This window comes from Macaca mulatta, chromosome 11 (assembly GCF_049350105.2).
Source record: "Macaca mulatta isolate MMU2019108-1 chromosome 11, T2T-MMU8v2.0, whole genome shotgun sequence".
NCBI classification, from domain to species: Eukaryota; Metazoa; Chordata; class Mammalia; order Primates; family Cercopithecidae; genus Macaca; species Macaca mulatta.
Window position 1 is genome coordinate 139,136,811 of NC_133416.1, and position 18,629 is coordinate 139,155,439.

Consider the following 18,629-nt stretch of genomic DNA (forward strand, 5'->3'; position numbering starts at 1 on the left):
ACCTCGCCCGGCTAGTTTTTTGTATTTTTTAGTAGAGACGGGGTTTCACCGTGTTAGCCAGGATGGTCTCAATCTCCTGACCTCGTGATCCGCCCGTCTCGGCCTCCCAAAGTGCTGGGATTACAGGCTTAAGCCACCGCGCCCGGCCAAGTATTATTAATGACAGGCATTAGTTAGGATAAAGGCAAAAAAAAAAAAAAGTTTAGAGGTTCAAATCGTTGGCAGTAAAAACAGGAGTAGAAACTCAGCTGGAGAGTTGACTCCTCGCACCCCTGTTTGTCTTGACTATGCCTCAGATGGCGTCTCGCGCCCCTTTGGTTTTGTCTTTCACAGACGTTTGCCAGGGACCGGGTTTTTCCATCTCCCCTCTGTTTTAACGCCATGTGTTATCAGTCACATGCCAAAATAGTGCAGTGATTTTGTGAGAGAGAGTAAATGAGGAGAGTTCTTCACCAGAAAAAGACAACAAAGACGTGTTTCTCTTCCTTCTCGCCACAGAACAGACTCCTCACTCGAGGGTGGAGTCTGCGTCTCAGTCTCCTCTTCAGCCTTCTCTTTGTTTTCCTGGGGAGATCCCGGGCCTTGTTAAAAGGACCTGCAGCAGCTCTGACTTCCCCAAACACTCACAGGTGCCCGTGCTGAGGTTCCCAGTGGAGTCTTTCATCCCCGGGGCTGGCTGGCTTTCTCCTGGTTTAGAGTCCATGGATATTGGGATTTTTTTTAGTGCCTCAGCTGATTTCTCTGGTCCCACCCAGGGCTCACCTCAGAGGATGTGCTCAGCTCACAAACCTTTGTTCTTTGCTGTTTGCAGAATGGAAGCCCTTGCAGTGTGTATGGGAGAGGCCATAGCTAGGATGTTGAGCCTCTGAAGTTGTAAAGCTTACTGGCTTTTATTTATTGTCTTTTTAATTTAAAGGATCATTTAGCATTGCTCATGGGCAAATCCTGACTAATGCCAGAGTGGAGTGGGTGTTCTTGGATATAGAGCTTGGCTTCTCATTGGACGTTTGTGTGTTAGAATTATGTAAGCAATAAAATATTTTAGCTGAGTGCGGTGGTTCACGCCTGTAATCTCAGCACTTTGGGAGACTGAGGCGTGCAGATCACTTGAGGTCAGGAGTTTGAGACCAGCCTGGCCAAAATAGCAAAACCCTTTCTCTACTAAAAATACAGACAAAAAAGAAATTAGCTGGGCATGATGGCACATGCCTGTAATCCCACCTACTCAGGAGGCTGGGGCACAAGAATCACTTGAGGCCGGGAGGCGGAGGTTGTGGTGAGCTGAGATCACGCCACTGCACTCTACCCCAGCGACAGAGCAAGACTCTGCCTCAAAACAAACCAAAAAACATAAAATATTTAAAAGTTAGACCTGAAAAATATTGTTACACTTACAGAATTTCAAATGAGAAAGACCTTTTTGATAAGAACTCTCCCACAGTAAAATGGATTTTTTTTTACCAAAGTGTCCCTGGAGATAATTTAGGCAGAGCCGTAAAGATGAACTTGGTAGCAGTGAACTTGGTAGCGGCCAAATGGGAGGGCCATCAGATTCCGACGAGGAATTCGTCCCTGCCCTCCTGCCTGCAGCACACCCACACCCAGGGAGGGGCATCAGAGAGCATGGTGTAAACGGAAACAGCAAGGAGGCTGAACAGAGGACTGGGAAATCACAGTGCCATCATAAAGCAGCCAGCTCGAGTGGAATCTCATCTTAAATTGGGGCCTGCCCCACCAGGGCTCCGCTGAATTGCTTTTGATCTCAAAGCCAAAGTAAGAAGCATAACTGTAGAAGAATCATTTCTACAGTGTTTTCCCTCAGCCAGTTGGCCTTGCCAGGGCAGACCTAGGGAGCGGAAAGAAGGAAGGGAAGCCCCCTTAGCACTTTGCCTTTCACAGACGCTGTCCTGCGCACACTGTGCCGTCTTGCACACACTGTGCCATCCTGCACACTGTGCCACGGGCTGGGCTGGAGCTCTCTCCCTGGGGAGCAGCTGGGGGCAGCCTGGGAGACTGGGTCCTACCCCAGCACCTGACCTGAATTTCTTCGAGGCACTAAATGATGAATTGCAGATTTTTTCACTGTGTCTAAAGGTGTGAAATGTTTAATGGCTGTAGTTTAAAATTCACTTAAAGTGAATTGAGGAGAGAGTGAGCTTTCCGGGGAAGAGGGCCAGGCTGCAGGCCCACACTGTTGAAGGGTGTTGTCTCCTGACCTGGTTCCGATGCACTGTGGTGGAAATGTGTCAGGATGCATTGAAGATTCGTGTGCTCTTCTGCATGTATGTGACACTCAGATGGAGAGGTTTTAAAACATCAAAGGGGAACCTAGACCTTTAAAAATTATTGTCAGAGTAGTGCAGAGATTCATTTAAAAACCTAATATTGGAGGTTTGAGGAATCTCTCCGTTGGTAGTTAAAACTATTAAAAAGAAACGTATTTTTTTCCAGCATAGCATCTCTATTACTGTGCTCCTCTTATTGGCTCCTGCTGTCCACAGCCTGGGGGCTGGGAAGGGAGTGCTGCCTGTGGAAAGGCTCGGGAACCAAAGGGGGTTCCCTTTCTCCCTTTGCATCCTGGGAGGTGAAAAGGAGGTCACTCTGGATAGCTACAGGAGGAGACGGGTCTTTGTAAGGGATGGTTGCTATGTTTGTTGGTGTGAGGGGCCCACAGTTGAAACTTTATACATACACTTCAGTGTTCTGTTTTCCCTGTTAACACCCAGATTTCCCTTTTATTCTTAGGAACCCAGCACTACGCCCTGCCCTCTACTGACTGGAGGCAGACCTCTGCCTACGTTAGAAGTTAAACCACCCGATAGGCCTTCGAGCAAAAGCAAAGATCCACCGAGAGAAGAAGAGAAAGAAAAGAAAAAGAAAAAGCACAAAAAAAGATCTCGAACAAGATCGCGTTCTCCCAAGTACCATTCGTCATCCAAGTCCAGGTCTAGATCACACTCAAAAGCAAAGCATTCTCTTCCCAGTGCCTATCGGACAGTGCGGCGGTCGAGGTGGGTGTGCAGGGGGCAGCACCTCTGGTGCCTTCGTGACCCCTGTGTCCTTCACAGGATACCCAGTAGAGCTAGGTAGAAAGTTTAAAATCAGTGCCACTCTCATTGAGCAGACGTGTGTATGCGTGTGCTTGTGTGCCCTGCAAGTCCAAATGGAGGCTGAGGCAGGAGAATGGCATGAACCCGGGAGGCGGAGCTTGCAGTGAGCTGAGAATCCGGCCACTGCCCTCCAGCCTGGGTGACAGAGCGAGACTCCGTCTCAAAAAAAAAAAAAAAAAAAAGATCTTTTTTGGTTTTTTGTTTGTTTTGTAGTTAACTTTTGTTTGTTTTTTGAGACAGAGTTTTGTTCTTGTTGCCCAGGCTGGAGTGCAGTGGTGCGATCTTGGCTCACTGCAACCTCCGCCTCCCGGGTTCAAGTGATTCTCTTGCCTCAGCCTCCTGAGTAGCTGGGATTACAGGCGCCCACCACTATGCCAGGCTAATTTTTGTATTTTTAGTAGAGATGGGGTTTCACCATGTTGGCCAGGCTGGTCTTAAACTCCTGACCTCAGGTTACCCACCCACCTTGGCCTCCCAGAGTGCTGGGATTACAGGCCTGAGCCACCGCGCAGGCCTATACTTAACTACTGCCAGGTTTTTAAAAATTGGTTTGTTTAAATTCTAATGGGTCCTGGAAGTAAGCCTACCAGGACCTTGATTCACAGGGTGGTGTGCTGATTGTGTGAAAGATTCACAGGGTGGTGTGCTGATTGTGTGAAAGATTCACAGGGTGGTGTGCTGATTGTGTGAAAGATTCACAGGGTGGTGTGCTGATTGTGTGAAAGATTCACAGGGTGGTGTGCTGATTGTGTGAAAGATTCACAGGGTGGTGTGCTGGGGGGTCTTTTGTTTTATTTGTGTAAGTGAAGTTTCCCATGCTAATTTCTCTCAAATGTGTAAAGTTGCAAGACAGGAGAACTCTTTAGCACTGGTTTTGGGTTTGGATTCCCTGCTCTGCACATACACTCACCGGTGCCACACTCTGCACATACTTCATGTGGCACCGGTGAGCATGTGTGCAGAGTGGGTGTGAAGAGGGCGGCGCGGGTGAGCGTGTGTGAAGAGGGCAGTGTGGGTGTGTGTGAAGAGGACCGGCAGGTGTGTGTGTGAAGAGGCAGCACGGGTGAGTGTGTGTGAAGAGGGCGGCGCAGGTGAGCGTGTGTGAAGAGGGCCTGCGGGTGTGTGTGAAGAGGACGGCACAGGTGAGCATGTGTGAAGAGGGGGCACGGGTGTGTGTGTGTGAAGAGGGTGGCGCGGGTGTGTGTGAAGAGGGCCGACGGGTGTGTGTGAAGAGGGCAGTGCCGGTGTGTGTGTGAAGAGGGTGGCGCGGGTGTGTGTGAAGAGGGCCGACGGGTGTGTGTGAAGAGGGCAGTGCCGGTGTGTGTGAAGAGGGCCTGCGGGTGTGTGTGAAGAGGACGGCACGGGTGAGCGTGTGTGAAGAGGGGGCACGGGTGTGTGTGTGTGTGAAGAGGGTGGCGCGGGTGTGTGTGAAGAGGGCAGTGCGGGTGTGTGTGAAGAGGGCGGCGCGGGTGTGTGTGTGTGAAGAGGGCGGCGCGGGCGTGTGTGAAGAGGGCCGACGGGTGTGTGTGAAGAGGGCAGTGCGAGTGTGTGTGTGTGAAGAGGGCAGTGCGGGTGTGTGTGTGTGAAGAGGGCGGTGCGGGTGTGTGTGAAGAGGACAGTGCAGGTGGGTGTGAAGAGGGTGGCACAGGTGTGTGTGAAGAGGGCGGCGCCGGTGCACACTGTTTCCTCTCCACGCTCCTTCCGGAAGTCACTATTAAACCAAAGGCCTTCCTGGTGAGGAGCCAGTTTTTCAGAAAGCAGGTTAACATTTCTGGGAGCAGAAATTAAAAATGTAAAAACATTTAAGAGTCACAGAATTTACATCTTGGTGAAAACCATTTTTTAAAAACAAAACAGTGGCCGGCCTGTGGGAGGCTGGCACAGCTTGCTGTGTTTCAGGGCCCCGTTACACCTCGGGTTGTTGCTGAGCACTGACTGGCTCTCTCGGTTTCTGTAGTGCGGCACTGACTGTGCTTGTCTAGTTTTTCTTCTGGAATTGCTGTTAGCTCTTACGTTTCCATGGGACAAATACAGATGCCTTGGGCGCTCTGTGGGCTTTTTAAGTATAATTTTACACGTTTGCCTCTCTGAATATATCCTAAAAACAATATGCTTTATTTATTTGTTTGTTTGTTTGTTTATTTATTTAGAGACGGAGTTTTTGCTTTTGTTTCCCAGGCTGGTCTGCAATGGCGTGATCTCGGCTCACTGCAACCTCTGCCTCCCAGGGTTCTAGTGATTCTCCTGCCTCAGCCTCCCAAGTAGCTGGGATTACAGGCATGCGCCACCACGCCCAGCTAATTTTGTTTTTTTAGTAGAGATGGGGTTTCACCATATTGGCCAGGCTGGTCTCTCTCTCTCCTGACCTCAGGTGATCCACCCATCTCGGCCTCCCACAGTGCTGGGGTTACAGGCACGAGCCACCACGCCCAGCCTGCTTTCTTTATTTTTACCGCAGCCAACACTTAAAGTTTGACAGGCATTTACACTGACTTCTCTGCAGTGAAATTGGATTTGACTCTATGATAAATCAGTTTGATCTTTCACTCTGCATTTTTGCGAGTGTTTTAAATGTTTCATCACTTCATACCCTTATACACACAAAAAAGAAACCTTGCTATTTTCTAATCAAATGGACAGTTTTGCTAACATATCTTCAATTTCTGAAGGCTCCCAGGAGCTTATATATCAAAGCTTTTTAAAAATTTCTCATTTGAGGCCAGGCACAATGGCTCACACCTGTAATTCCAGTGCTTTAGGAAGCCAAGATGAGAGGATTACTTTGAGGCCTGGAATTCGAGACAAGCTTTGGCAACACAGTGAAGACCTATCTCTACAAAATTTTTTTTTTTTTTTTGAGACGGAGTCTCCCTCTGTTGCCCAGGCTGGAGTGCAGTGGCCGGATCTCAGCTCACTGCAAGCTCCGCCTCCCGGGTTTACGCCATTTTCCTACCTCAGCCTCCCGAGTATACAAAATATTTTTTAAAATTAGGCAGGCGTGGCAGTGCGTGCTTCAAACTCCTGAGCTCAAGCGTAGAGTCTGATGTGGGGGGATTGCTTGAGCTGAGCTCAGGAGTTTGAGGCTGCAGTGAGCTATGATCACACCACTGCACTCCAGCCCGGATGACAGAGCTAGACCCTGCCTCTACATGCAATTAAGTGAAGATTAAAATAAAAAATTTCCCACTTGAAAATGTTTCTTATGACATTACATAGCTGAAGACAGGCATAAACAAGCCCTCCTAGTGACCAGATGCAGTAAAATTCTTCCCAGTTTTCCTTTTCTACAGGCTCCAAAGAAAGCATAATTCCTTCCTAAATCCCAAGCCTTGGGGCCGATCCTTGTAACAGCTGTTCGTGGTTCTTTAGTGTAAGAAATTAGCTCAGCTTTCACGTGGGGAGTTTTTGCAAACACAGTGGATGCGGCATCTGATATTTCCAGGTCTCCTACCATTCACTTCTAAGGACAGATGATGCCGTGGCCGCCAGCTTTTCCCACATTGGTGTATTCAGAGCTGAAAGGCTTCACCTCACACTTGGAATTTCAGGTTTCTAGGCTGTGCCTCCTTTTTGTTCACTAGACTATAGGAGAAAAGGTCATTTTACATCTTACTTGAGTGATTTGTTTTAGAATAGATTTAGAGTTACATATTTTTGAATAATGTACTTTAGAATAGCTTTAGTAGCATATTACTTTATATAAAAATATATCTTTATATTATTTTTATGGATTCATTGCTGACAAGTCCAAGAAACCAAACCCTACTCATTTGTTTGTAACTTTCAGTTAAAAGAAAAAATTAAGGTAAAAATTACCTGAGTATGGTTTCTATTGTGATGGTAGGCTACCAATTTTAATTTGACCTACATTTAAAATGTTTTACAGTGTCAACAGAGCAAAGTGTTTTCAGAACACTCAAATTTTTAATTAATCTCCATGGCTGAGGAGGTAGTATCTACATACTTTTAGTTAATTTTAGTTAAATAACTGATTAGAAAGCATTCGATTTTGCAACTGAGACAAAATATGAAGGCAAAGTGCACGTTTATTATAAAATGAAAATAAGAGTATTATAAAACAAAACCTTCCAGGTGTTGGATTGTTGAGCAAGTTCTACCGTAGGTGCTGGCCCCTGGCAGTTGTTTCCTCCACAGGGCCAAGGGCATGGCTGGGTGCAGAGACCAGCAGTGCGGGCCAAGGGCAGGCTGGGTGCAGAGACCAGCAGTGCGGGCCAAGGGCAGGCTGGGTGCAGAGACCAGCAGTGCGGGCCAAGGGCAGGCTGGGTGCAGAGACCAGCAGTGCGGGCCAAGGGCAGGCTGGGTGCAGAGACCAGCAGTGCGGGCCAAGGGCAGGCTGGGTGCAGAGACCAGCAGTGCGGGCCAAGGGCAGGCTGGGTGCAGAGACCAGCAGTGCGGGCCAAGGGCAGGCTGGGTGCAGAGACCAGCAGTGTCGTGGGTTCTGGAGTCCGAGGACATGAGTTAAACAAGCTAGTCAAGCCCCAGATGCTTGGGAGGCAGAGGCAGGAGGATCCTTTGAGCCCAGGAGTTCGAATCTAGCCTGATGGACATGTTCTCTATGACAAAAGAAGAAGAAGAAGAAGCTGATGGTTTCTCACCATAACCTTTTCTTGTGGAATTCTGCCTCAGCTCTTCTGGGAACAGGGAGTGTGTGTTTTTTTGAGTAGGATTGCATTTTTCTAAACTGGCTGCAAACCTGCGTCCTCCATCCAAGCTCTGCCAGCAATAATCATTTCCAGGGATCCAAGTGGCCTTAAAAATGCAAGTTAGAAATGGGAGGGGTGGTGGTCTCCTCAGTCATATGAATTATTGGAGTATAAAAGATAACTAAATTTTAACCAAAGTATTGAAAGTGCTGCCGGGCGCGGTGGCTCACGCCTGTAATCCCAGCACTTTGGGAGGCCGAGGCGGGCGGATCACAAGGTCAGGAGATCGAGACCACGGTGAAACCCCGTCTCTACTAAAAATACAAAAAATTAGCCGGGCGCGGTTGTGGGCGCCTGTAGTCCCAGCTACTCGGGAGGCTGAGGCAGGAGAATGGCGTGAACCCGGGAGGCGGAGCTTGCAGTGAGCCGAGATCGCGCCACTGCACTCCAGCCTGGGCGACAGAGCGAGACTCCGTCTCAAAAAAAAAAAAAAGAAAGAAAGTGTTAATGCGGTTGTTATCAGATAGAATAAACTGTTAACAAACATAGCCTCCACTCAGAATGGATCAGACTTGTCACCTGGGCCTGAACAGACCTAATTGATCATTTTTAATGACTGCTGCCAGCCCACAGTAGAATACCACAGTTGTTAATATTTCTAATTGTGGTAGGATGCTATGTGGAATATGTTTTTTGTATATATTAAATTACTAAAGTTCTATGTAAAATACAGAAAGTTAAGATTAGAAAGCTTTCTTACAGCACAATGAATATTTATTTAATGGCCATACTGTTCCTGTGGTTGAAGTCCCATTTATTTAGTATGTCTAAGTTATAGGTGACTTTGGATCTCCAAAGACAAATTAGACATGTAAAAATCTTTAGTTTTGGGAAATCACTATGTTACTTCTCAAAAAGTATACTAGTTATGACCAGGTAGTATTTAGTGTCTTTTATATCAACATTGAGGTTGGCACAGTGGCTCACGCCTATAATCCCATCTCTGTGGGAGGCCGATGCAGGTGGATCACCTGAGGTCAAGAGTTTAAGACTAGCCTGGCCAACATGGTAAAACCCCACCACTACTAAAACTACAAAAAACCAGGTGTGGTGGTGGGCGCCTGTAATCCCAGCTACTCGGGAGGCTGAGGCAGGAGAATCGCTTGAACCCAGGAGGTGGAGGTTGCAGTGAGCCAAGATTGTGTCACTGCAGTCCAGCCTGGGCAACAGAGCAAGACTCCATCTTAAAAAAAAAATTAAAATACTTTTGTTGTCTTGTTTTCTGTTTTCATTTGTATTTTGATATCGTATCTGGTTCTCTATCTTAATGGAATGAAGAAGTACTCATGCAGTTCATTTACAACCTAAAATTAAATTTTAATAAGTATCAGTTTGAAACTAAGTTTATTTTTAAAACTTTTGCTAAGATGGTCTCTTGTGTTCATTTACTTATCTAAATACATCTTCAGAGTTAGGCTGGGCTTCTGGGAGTTCTAGATAGATCTCTGCATGTTATCATTTTAAGATATCTTCTAGTGTAGAGACCTATATGATAAAAACATATTTCTGGCTGGGTACGGTGGCTCACGCCTGTAATCCCAGCACTTTGGGAGGCCGAGGTGGGCAGATCACAAGGTCGAGAGATCGAAACCATCCTGGCGAACACTGTGAAACCCTGCCTCTACTAAAAATACAAAAAATTAGCCGGGTGTGGCAGCGTGCGCCTGTAGTCCCAGCTACTCAGGAGGCTGAGGCAGGAGAATGGCAAGAACCCGGGAGGTGGAGCTTATAGTGAGCCGAGATTGCGCCACTGCACTCCAGCCTGGGCGACAGAGCGAGACTCCGTCTCAAAAAATATATATAAAAAATATATATATAATCTATTTATTTGTAGAAATTAGCTTCCTAAATACTTGGGGTTGGTGAAGGAGACTGGGGATGGATTTGGAAGACTTTTCTTAGGAGTCTTGTTTAGCATTCAGAAGGGACTCAGGCAACATTGGGCTTCGACTTTAGGTTGAAAGTTGTGGCTTCTCATTGCCCTTTTTACCCACGATAAACTGCATAGCAAATCAGTCAAAGCGATGACTCATCTCCTAATCCTGCTCCTTAAAGGAGGAAACCAGATGCTTGCAGTTTCGCGAGTGGCAGTGTTGATCATGCTGAGGTGAGGACCGTCTTCCCATCACTTGCAAAGTGAATCAAAGTGAATCATAGCCAGACACAGATAAGACCAGAGGGTATCTGCACTGAGCAGTCCAGGAAGGAGGGGAGCTGCAGCGGCTGTCACTGGGCTGGGGACATGAGGAGGAATTGCATGTGAAATCAGATCCAGTTTCAACTTGAGAAAAATTAAGCCCCGGGAGCTGCTGGTAGAGCCCAGATCTTGCTGCTGAGTTATCTGCAGAGATTATTCCGGGAGCTGCTGGAAGTTCCAGCTGTGGCAGAGCCAGACCCTTGCTGCTAAGTCGTCTGCACAGATTATTCCGTGACTGAAATGCCGTGGGTAGGGACGCGAATGGAGGAAGTGGAGTAGATGAAATGGTTACATGTCGGAGAAGAGAGGCTATTTATAAATATGACCACTGTCATTCAGATAAAATATCTGGAGTTTTGTCATTGAAAAAAGTCTCATTATGTTTCTTTTTTTTTTTTTTTTTTTTTTTGAGACGGAGTCTCGTCGCCTGGGCTGGAGTGCAGTGGCCGGATCTCAGCTCACTGCAAGCTCCGCCTCCCGGGTTTACGCCATTCTCCTGCCTCAGCCTCCCGAATAGCTGGGACTACAGGCGCCCGCCACCTCGCCCGGCTAGTTTTTTTTTTTTGTATTTTTTTTTTTTAGTAGAGACGGGGTTTCACCGTGTTAGCCAGGATGGTCTCGATCTCCTGACCTCGTGATCCGCCCGCCTCGGCCTCCCAAAGTGCTGGGATTACAGGCTTGAGCCACCGCGCCCGGCCTATGTTTCTATTTGAAAGCAAACCATTATGCTTTTTTAAGAAAAAAAAACAAAACTGAGTCACGTTATGCTTGAAAGTGTTTAATTCAGACCATTTCATCTTTAAGAAGGCCTCTGGTCACATTATATGGATGATTTGCTTATAAAATGGAATTCCTGTTTCTTGCACTATGTTGTGGTATCAATATGAGAAGCCTAATTAGCAGAATAAAAGCATTAAAGCTTCTTTAGCTAAAGTCAAACTTAGAGAATTGTCTAATGGTATGTAACCCCCTCATTCTGAGATGGGCGTTTTCCCCCGATAACTTGAAAATCTACTGGTAACAGCCATTTCCCTTTAAAGAAGTCTATTACTAATAGCCACTACAAATGGTATTGTATTTCAAACTTATGAATTTGCAGGCCTTACAAACTAACTTATCTTTCCTGATTATTGAGTTTATTGTAGAATTCTACGTGTAAGCATTCCCTAGCCGCTATAGCTTTGAATAAGCAGAGCTTTTTTCAGAGTTCTGGTAGCGCCCAGCCCAGCACCTTTTATTCTGAGTGTGAAGTGCGTGCCTCCGTGTCCCAGAGCCTCAGCCTCCCCAGGGATGCTGCGCGCGGAGCCCTGTCAGAGCAGCGTGTCAGTGACAGCGGCAGCCCAGCCAGGAAGTTATCAGCCAGCCTCGGCCACCAGCAGATTTGACTCCGCGAGTTCTTTTGAGGGAAAACCTGGTAAAATGTCAAGGTGTCTAACTGACCTCGCCTTTATCGTCTGTTCTGTAAATCTTAGGAAAGGTCCGGAAAAGAAATCAAAACCATTCTGTCAGTTAAAGGATGGCCACCCCCGGCTCTCCAGGATGCCGGGGGCTGAGTGATCCCGAGCTGATCTGCAGAAGCATAGCCTGTGGCGTGTGCGGTTTATTGTCATGAAAATGATTCAGTGTAGAACTTTTTCAAATGGCAAAATCAGACCACTCTTCTTATATTGTTTTGAATGAGTTGTCATGGAAACAAAATGGAAATAAATGGAGTTTTTTTTTCCAGATTTGTGCTCATTGCAGGTCTTCCCAAAATAGTAGCTTTCCTGAATGAACAAAGAACTAAAACGAAGGTCCCAACTCATCGCTACGGGGCCTCCACTAAGGAGCATCACCCCGGAGGGGCGCGGGTCTCAGGGTCCTCGTGGCCACGTGTGCGTTGTATCACCACAGGAGAGAAATTAGTCCTTTCCAGGCACATGAGGAGGAGGAGGAGTCAGTGTTCATGGGTGGCTTTGCATCTGTGAAATCTCATAAACTTAAGTTAGCCGAAACTGTCGTAAGACTGGCATTTCCAAATTGGATCGAAGGTTTCAGGCTTCATGCCAGTGCCCCACAGCCTGTTCCTGAGTGTCTGTGCTGAGAGGCTGTAAGATTAGTGTGAACAGGAGAAATTTCCAGGTAGGCCTCTAGCTTCATTACCGTTGAGTTTCTTCTTGCTGTTACTCAGACAGGTAGACCCGACTCGCTAGAGTCTGATTTGCCTTTTCTTACCTCGTGCTGGTAGAAACGTCAGTGAGCTGAAATGTATAGGGAGATAAAATGGGCAAAGGCAGGAGGAAGGAAGAGAAAGCGGCAGCCTAAGGTGGTCATAAATTGCATACTCAGACCATGGCTTGTGGGGAATTGGTTGCCATTGACCATTTGAAGCAGCTCCAGCCTCCACGCCAGTGTATATTGGTTAAAAGTTTATCCTTGGTGTGAGAAGTGTGTGGAACGAGAGAGACCATCTCTGCCTCTGAGATGGGATTCGGGGTTTCAGTTCGTTGTCGGTAGAGTAGTGGAGCTCGGCAGGGGTTCTCTGAAGCCTCAGGGTCTACACGGGCACCATCCTGAGGAGCAGCCTCTGCAGACGGGGCCTGATCTCTGCCAAGGCAGTCGGAAGCATGACACGTCCCGCCAGCCAGGCCACAGAACTGAATGCTGCCTCCTCCTCTGTCCAGGTCCCGCTCCCGGTCCCCTCGGAGGAGAGCCCACTCCCCTGAGAGACGGAGAGAAGAGAGGAGTGTGCCCACTGCCTACCGCGTGAGCAGCAGCCCTGGGGCCAGCAGGAAGCGGACCCGCTCCAGGTAGGCCACTGGGTGTGCGCACAGGTGCCGGATGCGGGCCAGGTTTCCCTGGGCGGAAAGGGCGTCTGAAGGTCGGGTATCTGTGAGCAGAGCTGTGGGTGACCAGAGGGAGGTGCTGAGTCCCTCCCCGTGGCGTGGCCATCCCTGTTGACACTTGATCACACTGAGCTCCTGTGTCTGGTGGGCGGGGCTCACTTACCCCCCAGGCTCTGCATGGCCTGGCTTTGTGTCCAGCTTTCCACTGTGCTGGTACCTTGACTGGGTCCACATGCAGCTGCTGCCCCTCTACCTGCTGGTGGAGAGGACAGGAAGGCACAAACATAAGGAAAATGCAAGCTTCCGGTCGCAAAGCCTCCTGGTCTCAAGGACAGTCACCGTAGTTGCCTGGGTGCTGTGTGACTGTGACCACAGCCCAGGCTGGAGCTCCCAGGAGAGGCCACAGAGTCCTGTTGGGGCCTAGAGGGCAAGGAGCATCCATCCCTTACCTCTTGACCACTAAGGAGAACCTGTCTTGGTTGGAGCAGGAGATGGAGGGAGGTTGGCGTTCATGTTTATCAAGCGGAAGCGCCAGCCGTGGTACCTAGCAGGGCCTCTGACAGCCCAGGGTGCCACGGGCTCACCTCTCACTCAGTGCCTGGCACTAAGTAGAGGTTCCACCTTTCACTTCAGGAAATACATCCACCATCTGTCCTCTCGCCCCGGCTTCCAGTAGCTGTGGACGGCCACCTCCATTGGTGCCGCCAGTGAGCACCGCCCTCTCGACCATGAGGGTGCCATCTCACGAGCGCCTCCTCTGGTTCTCACCCACTGATGTCACCACCCAGTGCCTTGCATGGGCCAGCCCTGCATTTCCACTCTTTCCAAGCACAAGGAGCTTGTTTTGTGTCCCCACGTGGAGTTTGTGCAGCCTCCTGGCTGTGTGGGTGGACCGTGTCTGCGTCTGGAGCCACACAGAGAAGGATGGAGCGTTGCACGTCGTAGCCTTGAGTTTCTTAACACGGTTCTGCTAAGTGCATGGGGGTCAAGACACTCAGGGTCCCAGAGCCTTCCAGAGGACGAGCCTTACATTGCCAGGATCACCCACACACTGGGACCCTCCTGCTCCTGGGACAGATGGCCCCAGCCGTCACCCACACTGCCCAGCCGCAAGGCATACCCTAGGCAGAGAGCCGCAGCAGGTCCTCCCCACAGCACCCTGGGCAAGAAGACGCTGCTGCAGTTGGCCAAGTACCACAGTTCCCTCCGTTGACAAGATATGGTTTTTTCTTAAAACAGAAAAATTAGCAAAAGAACTATAAAGCAGATAGATACTAGCAAATGTTTCATGTACAACTGGCTCTGTTTATAAATTACATTTTGTTCCTTAGTAATCCTACACTGAGCGTTCATGTCTACTCTCATACAATCTGATGAAAATTAAAATGTTAGAATCCATCCCTTAAACAAGTAATTTCACATCAGAAATTCACCATCACCTTTGGTATATGTGAAGGGCATGGTTAGAAATTAATTCCTTCTGTCTCAACAGAAGAGGCCTTCACATTAACCTTTGCTTTAAGAGAGAGCTTGTGGGAGCAAGTAGCGATCGTATCTGTAAGTAGCAGCGTCCTGACGGCCAGCCAGCACACTCAGACGCCAGACTCGCGTGAGCGGCTCATATTCTCACCGAGCGCTAACAGGTCACACAAGAGAAGCGAAGCGTTAGACTCGGTGCAGAGCTGAGCCCTGAGCTACCCTGCCTGGATAGACGGAATTAAACCTGCAAACCTAACTCTGTGGAATGTTAAACTGTGATTCACTAGGAACTCAATAGAGGTGAATATGTCGGTAATTACTGGTCAGTTTTGTAGTTGTAATTATAAGCCCCCAGTTAGTCTATAAATCCAGAATATGGATTTGGTTTTGTTTTCTTTGGGGGGTGGTTTTTTTTTTTTGAGACAGGGTTTCACTCTGTTTTCCAGGCTGGAGCGCAGTAGTGTAATCACAGCTTCTGCTTCTGCTTCCTGGGCTCAAGCCATCCTCCCACCTCAGCCTCCTGAGTTGCTGGGACCACAGGCTCCCACCACTGTGCCTGGCTGGCTGCTCTCAAGCTCCTGGCCGCAAGTGATCAACCTGCCTCAACCTTCAGAAGTGTTGGGATTGCAGGCATGAGCCACCGTGCCTGGTACAGAATATGTTTTATTAGCAATCATATTAATCCTACAGCCAGGCTGTGTCCCCGTCTCAGAGTGGGCATCCACTTCCTTGCCGTGGTGCAGTGCACGTAATCAGCTACCGAGTTGCTGTCACTTTAATGCTGGGACAGCACCAGACCAGACCCGGGGATATGCCCACTACCCAGATTTGAATTTTTTTCTTTTTATTTGAGATAGGGTCTCACTCCCATTGCCCAGGCTGGAGATTGCCCAGGCTAGAGTGCAGTGGCACGATCTCAGCTCACTGCGGCCTCAACCTCCTGGGTTCAACTGATCCTCCCACCTCAGCCTCCTCTGTTGCTGGGACTACAGGCACATGGAACCATGCCCAGCTAATTTTTTGTATTTTTAGTAGAGATAAGGTTTTGCCGTGTTGCCCAGGATGGTCTCAAAATCCTGAGCTCAAACAATCTGCCTACCTCAGCCTCCCAAAGTGCTGGCATAAACCACTGTGCCCGGCCCTGATGGGTCATTTCTGTAAACTGATTATAGCCTGATTCTTTCACTGACTTCTTTGAAAATGTTTTTAACTTACAGGAAAGTGTTTAAAATAGTACAATGGGGCCAGGCTCAGTAGCTCACACCTATAATCCCAGCACTTCAAGGCCAAGATAGGAGGATCACTTGAGCTCAGGAGTTGGAGGCTGTAGTATGCACTGTGATCGTGCCTGTGAATAGCCACTGCACCCCCTACGTGGCCAACAGAGTGAAACCCTCTCTTTCAAAAACAGTTGTACAATAAACACCCATATGCATAAAATCTGTAGCTCAGTTCCACAAGAGCTGACATTTTGCCACATTTGCTTTCTCTCTCTCACCCCTTCCCATCGCACCCATCCCATCCACTCCCATCCCTCCCTCCTTTGTTCGTGTGTGTATTTCATGACCTTCACATTCCTGAAAATTCCAGGCCAGCTCTACTATAGATGGTCCCACAATCGGGCTTCGTCTTGCTGTGCCCCGTGGCTGGGTTCAGGGCGCATGTTTTGGCTGCGCAGGCGACGTTGCGTAGCTTCCCACTGCACCACTGATCAGCAGACACAGGAGTGTCCGCTCGTCCCATCATTCATGATGCTGAGTTTGATCACTTGATTAAGGCTGCATCTGCCCCTTCGTCTCCCCAGCAGCGAGGAATCCAGGAGGTGACACTGTGAAGCAGCACGGCTCTGCTGCTCCCAGCAGCTCTCTCCTCATTTGTCTCAGCACACGTCAGGCAGGGTGGCCCCTGCCTGAATCAGCTCTTACACTGCTGACTGCCAAATAGTGACTTTCTCCCTCTCTTCTTCCTTCTGTGTGTATTAGCTGAAGACCCTGCCCTTTTGTTGAAATCTCACCATGGACTCAGGAGCATTTTTGGTTTTGATTTTTGATTTGTTGTGTGATAATCCCATTGCTATTATTATTCTATTAGATGGTGACATGGTCTCCAATTTGGCCAGTGGCAGCCCTTTCAAGTCAGTTCTGTTCTTTTGACACCTCCCATGGTTCTTTGTGTTCTTGCTTTTGGTACAGGAAATTCCAGGTTTACTGGGCATTTTCCCTGTTCCAGCCCTGGAATCTGCCATTTCTTCAAGGACCTCTGGTTCCTTTTAGTGAATATTTGGAAAACCAGATGTGGACGTATTGAGGAATTTTTAGGAGTAAAATTTGGTACTATGTGGATATATATAAAACAACATTCATGAAAGTTACTTTGAGTACGTCATAGAAGTGTTTTTCAGCGAGGCACAATGGCGGGCACCTACAGCCGCAGCTATTTGGAGGGCTGAGTGGATCGCTTGAGCCTAGGAGTTCACACCCAGGGCTTTCCACAAGAATATTGACCAAATCTTACAGTAGCACACTTCAACAAGATGTCCCAGTTATCTTATTGTAGCAAATACAATGAATGATTAGTTACAGGTTTTCCCCATTGAGTTTCTAGTACTTAACACTGCACAAGGCACATGGACAGCTATTTGTTGAGTGAGTGAATGGGAGTTTACTGCTGCAGTAAAGATCTTTCTTTATCCATGAAATGTTAATTCAAGGTAGACTTTGCTAACTGAAGGATGCGTAACTTAATTCCCTAGAGCAACCACTAAAAACAAAAATGTAGCTAAAAAGCCAATAGAAGATATAAAGTAGGATTCTAGATGCTTTCTTAAATTCATGAAACAGCAGAAAAGGGCAGGTGGGGGAAAGAACAAATGGGACAAATAAAAAACAAGATTGTAGGCTTAAAACCATTGTAAAATAATTACATTAAATGTAAGAAGACTAAAGACTAGTTAAAAGGCAGTGATTGTAGAGTGGATTACAGAGCAAGACCTGGCCTGGCGCGGTGGCTCACACCTGTAATCCCAGCACTTTGGGAGGCCGAGTGCACTTTGACCAGCCTGGCCAATATGGCAAAACCCCGTCTCTACTAAAAATATAAAAATTAGCCAGGTGTGGTGGCACATACCTGTAATCCCAGCTACTTGGGAGGCTGAGGCAGGAGAATTGCTTGAACCTGGGAGGCGGAGGCTGCAGTGAGCCAATATGGTGCCACTGCACTCCAGCCTGGATGACAAAGTGAGACTCTTACCTAAAAAAAAAAAAAAAAACCTTTTCCACCAAACTCCAGGCCCAGATGGCTTCACCAGTGAATTCTAACATTCAAGAAAGGAGGGGCCGGGCGTGGTGTTTCATGCCTGTAATCCCAGCACTTCGGGAGGCTGAGGCGGGCGGATCACAAAGTCAGGAGTATGAGACCAGTCTGGCCAACATAGTGAAACTTCATCTCTACTAAAAGTACAAAAAATTAGCTGGGTGTGGTAGCGTGCGTCTGTAATCCTAGCTACTCAGGAGGCTGAGGCAGGAGAATCACTTGAACTTGGGAGGTGGAGGTTGCAGTGAGCCGAGATAGCGCTCCAGCCCAGGTGACAGTGCAAGACTCCGTCTCAGAAAACAAAAAAAAAGAAAGAAGGGGTACTCTATTTAAAAAAATAGATGAGGGAACACTTCCCATCTCATCTCTTGAGTCCATCATCTCATACCTAAGACAGATAAAGATTCTGTGTTTGGGGAAAGGTGTGCACGTGCACCCGTTTCTGTTCACGACCAGTACTGTCTGCGCACATGTGTGTTCACAGACCAGTGCTGTGTGTGCGCGCGTGTGTATTCACAGAACAGTGCTGTGTGTGCACGTGTGTATTCACACATCAGTACTGGTGCTCATGCATGTGTGTTTACAGACCAGTGCTCTGTGTGTGCACGTGTATTCACAGATTGTACTGTGTGTGTGCACGTGTGTGTTCATAGACCAGTGCTGTGTGTGCATGTGTGTGTTCACATACCAGTGCTGTATGTGCACATGTGTTCACAGATCGGTACTGTGTGTGTGCACGTGTGTGTTCACAGATCAGTACTGGTGTGCATGCATGCATGTCCACAGACCAGTGCTGTGTGCACGTGTGTGTTCACAGACCAGTGCTGTGTGTACACACACACGTATATGTTTCCAGACTAGGACTCTCAAGAACATAGATGCAAAAATACTTCATAAAATATTAGCCAACTAAGTATTACTGAGATGCCTGTTCTCCACAAGTTGGTGCAGAGATGCAGTGCAGTCCCACTCAGAGCTCCCA

The 18,629-nt window shown here is 48.0% G+C and overlaps 1 protein-coding gene across 4 annotated transcripts in view; it reads left to right on the forward strand.

Moving 5' to 3' along the window:
- SFSWAP (splicing factor SWAP) overlaps nucleotides 1-18,629 on the forward strand; it is a 93,467-nt gene that overhangs the window by 67,823 nt on the left and 7,015 nt on the right. For all 4 annotated transcript variants that reach the window (XM_077955849.1, XM_001105117.5, XM_015109713.3 and 1 more), the window contains 2 exons: nucleotides 2,746-3,011; nucleotides 12,695-12,820. In XM_077955849.1, the coding sequence (XP_077811975.1) occupies nucleotides 2,746-3,011; nucleotides 12,695-12,820 (392 nt within the window). The remainder of the gene's footprint in view (nucleotides 1-2,745; nucleotides 3,012-12,694; nucleotides 12,821-18,629) is intronic.